Source organism: Oryzias melastigma, linkage group LG22 (genome assembly GCF_002922805.2).
Source record: "Oryzias melastigma strain HK-1 linkage group LG22, ASM292280v2, whole genome shotgun sequence".
NCBI classification, from domain to species: domain Eukaryota; kingdom Metazoa; phylum Chordata; class Actinopteri; order Beloniformes; family Adrianichthyidae; genus Oryzias; species Oryzias melastigma.
Window position 1 is genome coordinate 6,561,255 of NC_050533.1, and position 3,064 is coordinate 6,564,318.

Genomic DNA, 3,064 nt, shown 5'->3' on the forward strand with positions numbered 1-3,064 from the left:
CGGACAAAGGAGTCCCCAATCACGTGATCGGCCCCGATTTCCGATCACGTGATCGGATTGGGACATCCCTATTTTTTTTTTTTTTAAGTATGTTATCTTACACAATGTTCTTCTGCTTGGCTTTACACCCTAGAGGCACAAGATGTCTAATAAATACCTAATATGCATGTACTCATCTCTATCAACTCTGTTTTGTTCTTCTATTAGATGTCTAACAATAGTGACATGTGCATGCAAAGGTCGACTACACATCTACCTGTAGCCAACTCACCTTTGAATATTTGCTATACATTTAAATACACAATTGCACACAGATATCTACAAAATGTTTTATATGAGTTACAAATCAAGTATTACTCACACAAATCCAAAGTTACACACAAATAGATAGACACAAGTTGCAAGTCAAGTATTACACACAGACAAATGTTTTGAGACTGTTGTCTCTCCATATGTTTAAGGACATTCAAGCAGCTGGATGGCTTCGTTGCCAACGGAAACCAAGGTCACTTCCCAAGTGGTGCGCTGAGCTTAATCCAGTGAAGAGAAGACCCTCCACCCTACTGGCTATCTAACCCACTAGGGGCCCCAAGTCTGGGTGACCCTCTGCCATCCCCAGCCCAGATAAAATACCGCACCGTGTAAGGAAATGCATCTCTGCTAAACCACGTGTGCAAATCAGTGAAAACTGGTTTGTTTTGGCAACCAATGACATGCCCGAAGGTGAAGTTTGTACATTCATACGCGTTACATCAGTGCTTTATTGGCCAACAAACAAAATTTCCTGGTTTCTTTTTAATAAATCAAACTTAAGTTGACCAGAGAAAATGTACATACAGTTTATAATTCATAAAGACAGTAACACAAAACAAATGTCCTCATGTAACCACCCCAATCCTTAGCCAAACCCTAAAGAAACTCTTTGTTTCCCCACACTCAAACATTTTTACCCTCAGACCTTTAAAAGCAAATAAAAACATACATGAAACCGTAACAAAGACAGATTTTAAGACACCCGAGACCCTTGGTGAAAACCTGGTTCCACTTCTTATGTTCAGACAATTATTTTTTGTCATTAAACCTTCAAGCCTGTTCTTGTTTATGTAGTACTCATTTAATGCTTTTATTTGCTGTTATATCTGTTGTAAAAAATATATATATTTAATTGATTTTCTTCATCACATTAGCAAACTTGTCCACTTTTTTAACCATGACTAATTTTAACCATGACTTAGGTAAGTGTGAGACTGGCACATGAAAAATCCGGTTTTGCAATGAGCCTCATCTAGTGTGGTTCCTCTGGTAAGAGCTTTTGCGCTACCAACAATGTAGCCACAAAGTTGGTTCCAAGCCCAGATAAAATACAGAGTAAAAATCAATTCAAGTCTCTGCCAAACCACCAGCGTGAATCCAAAAAAAATCTTCTTGGCTGTGGGAACCCCTGAAGGGATAAACTGAAATGTGCAGAATCGAGCTATTAGTGTCATCCATGTATCACTGCGTGAAGAAAGGGCTGATTTAAACCTGAACAGATCGATTCTTTAAACTATTTTGACTGTTAATAAAATTATTTTGTGATTGTATCCATATCTTAAAATGTTATCATCTTTTTATCTAGTTGATTAAATGGTGAACAAGCATAAGACAAGAACAGTGACTGCCTCTTAGCTTAAAAAAACAGTTTAAAAAAATGATGTCTGCTATAAAATAAAATAATGTATTAAGCCTTGCTTCATTTGACAATATTTAAGGCCAGTTTGAAAACACATATTCATATGTGACTATTTTAATGTGCTAAAGAAAGATGTCTAATACATTTTTCTTTAAAATTAAATAATGGCAACACTTTACATTTTTGGGTATATAAATTAGATAATTTATCATAAATATGTAACTAATCCAGGATATTAATATGGTTCCTTTTTCAGTGCAGACTTCATTTAAGATCCTGTGGAGACAAAAAAATAAAAACATAAAAATGTGAAAGAGAAGATCAAGTCTTTCTGTTTAGCCTCATTTCCACGTAACAGTAACGGTAAGAAGTGGTAGGGTACGATCCAGTTTGTTTTTAATTCATTTCAATTTTATTTTATTTATATAGCCCAATATCACAAAGGAAATTTGCCTCATTGGGCTTCATGCTCTGTAGTTTCAACAAATGCAGAAAATTAGTGATAAAATATGCACAGTGGCTAAAAACATAAACAGACTAAATAAAGGTTATCCCTGCCCTTAGATCCTCCTAAAAAAACCTTGAGGGTGTTTCAGTTTGGCCACTAGGTGGCGATCGCGTTATACAAGTACACTTTATTCAAGAAGAAGACGACAGTATGAGGGGAAAAAACGAAGTTTAGACCACAAATAGTTACTTTAAAAATAATTTCCTTAAAAGAGTTTGGAAAATTAATGCCTGTAAGTAAATAAAGATGTTCTTTAGTCAGCAATATATTTCTTTTGGTCAACCGAACGTTAGCATTAGCCGTCCTATGGGAAATTCTATTGAACGGTAGCATCAAGCTAGCGGACTTTAGCTTTGTGTGCTTCAAACTAACTTCAGGGACCTAATAACAAACAGCCATGATGAAAAGCAATTTTAATTTATATTTAATTAAACAACTCACCGAGTGCAGAGTTTCATTTGCATTCAGACTCAAAGATCCATTTGCTTCTTTACGTTGAAAGGATCTGCAGCTGCAACAAGAAAAAAACAGAAGATCTGTATCCCAAACAAATGCAAGACTCTAGTCATCCGAAACAAGTTCTGCCCAGATTAAATGAACAAAGTCAACAAAACTTTCAAAATTAAATGTCTTATGATAATACAACATTCAGCTGATTGAAAAAACAATAATTTAACATGAACTAAATTTTTTATTTATTCCAGTTTCTTCTTGTTTTCATAGATTAGACTCAGAAAAAATGTTTTGTTAATTTCCAGCAACTGAAATTGATTTTATTAAGGTGCTATTTTAACATAAGATAACAATTTTCTTACCTTTTCTGGCTTTGTAGACAATAAACCAGTCAATAATGACAGCAGCAAAAATGATGACCGCAATAACAA

The 3,064-nt window shown here is 34.8% G+C and overlaps 1 protein-coding gene across 1 annotated transcript in view; it reads right to left on the reverse strand.

Annotated features, from left to right (window-relative positions):
* Positions 1-333: 333 nt before the first annotated feature.
* LOC112143896 (class I histocompatibility antigen, F10 alpha chain) overlaps positions 334-3,064 on the reverse strand; it is an 18,125-nt gene continuing 15,394 nt past the window's right edge. The window contains exons 6-7 of the mRNA XM_024268136.2: positions 2,622-2,691; positions 334-1,948 (exon numbers count right to left, since the gene is read on the reverse strand). Coding sequence (XP_024123904.1) covers positions 2,651-2,691 — 41 coding nt within the window. The 3' untranslated portion in view covers positions 334-1,948; positions 2,622-2,650. The remainder of the gene's footprint in view (positions 1,949-2,621; positions 2,692-3,064) is intronic.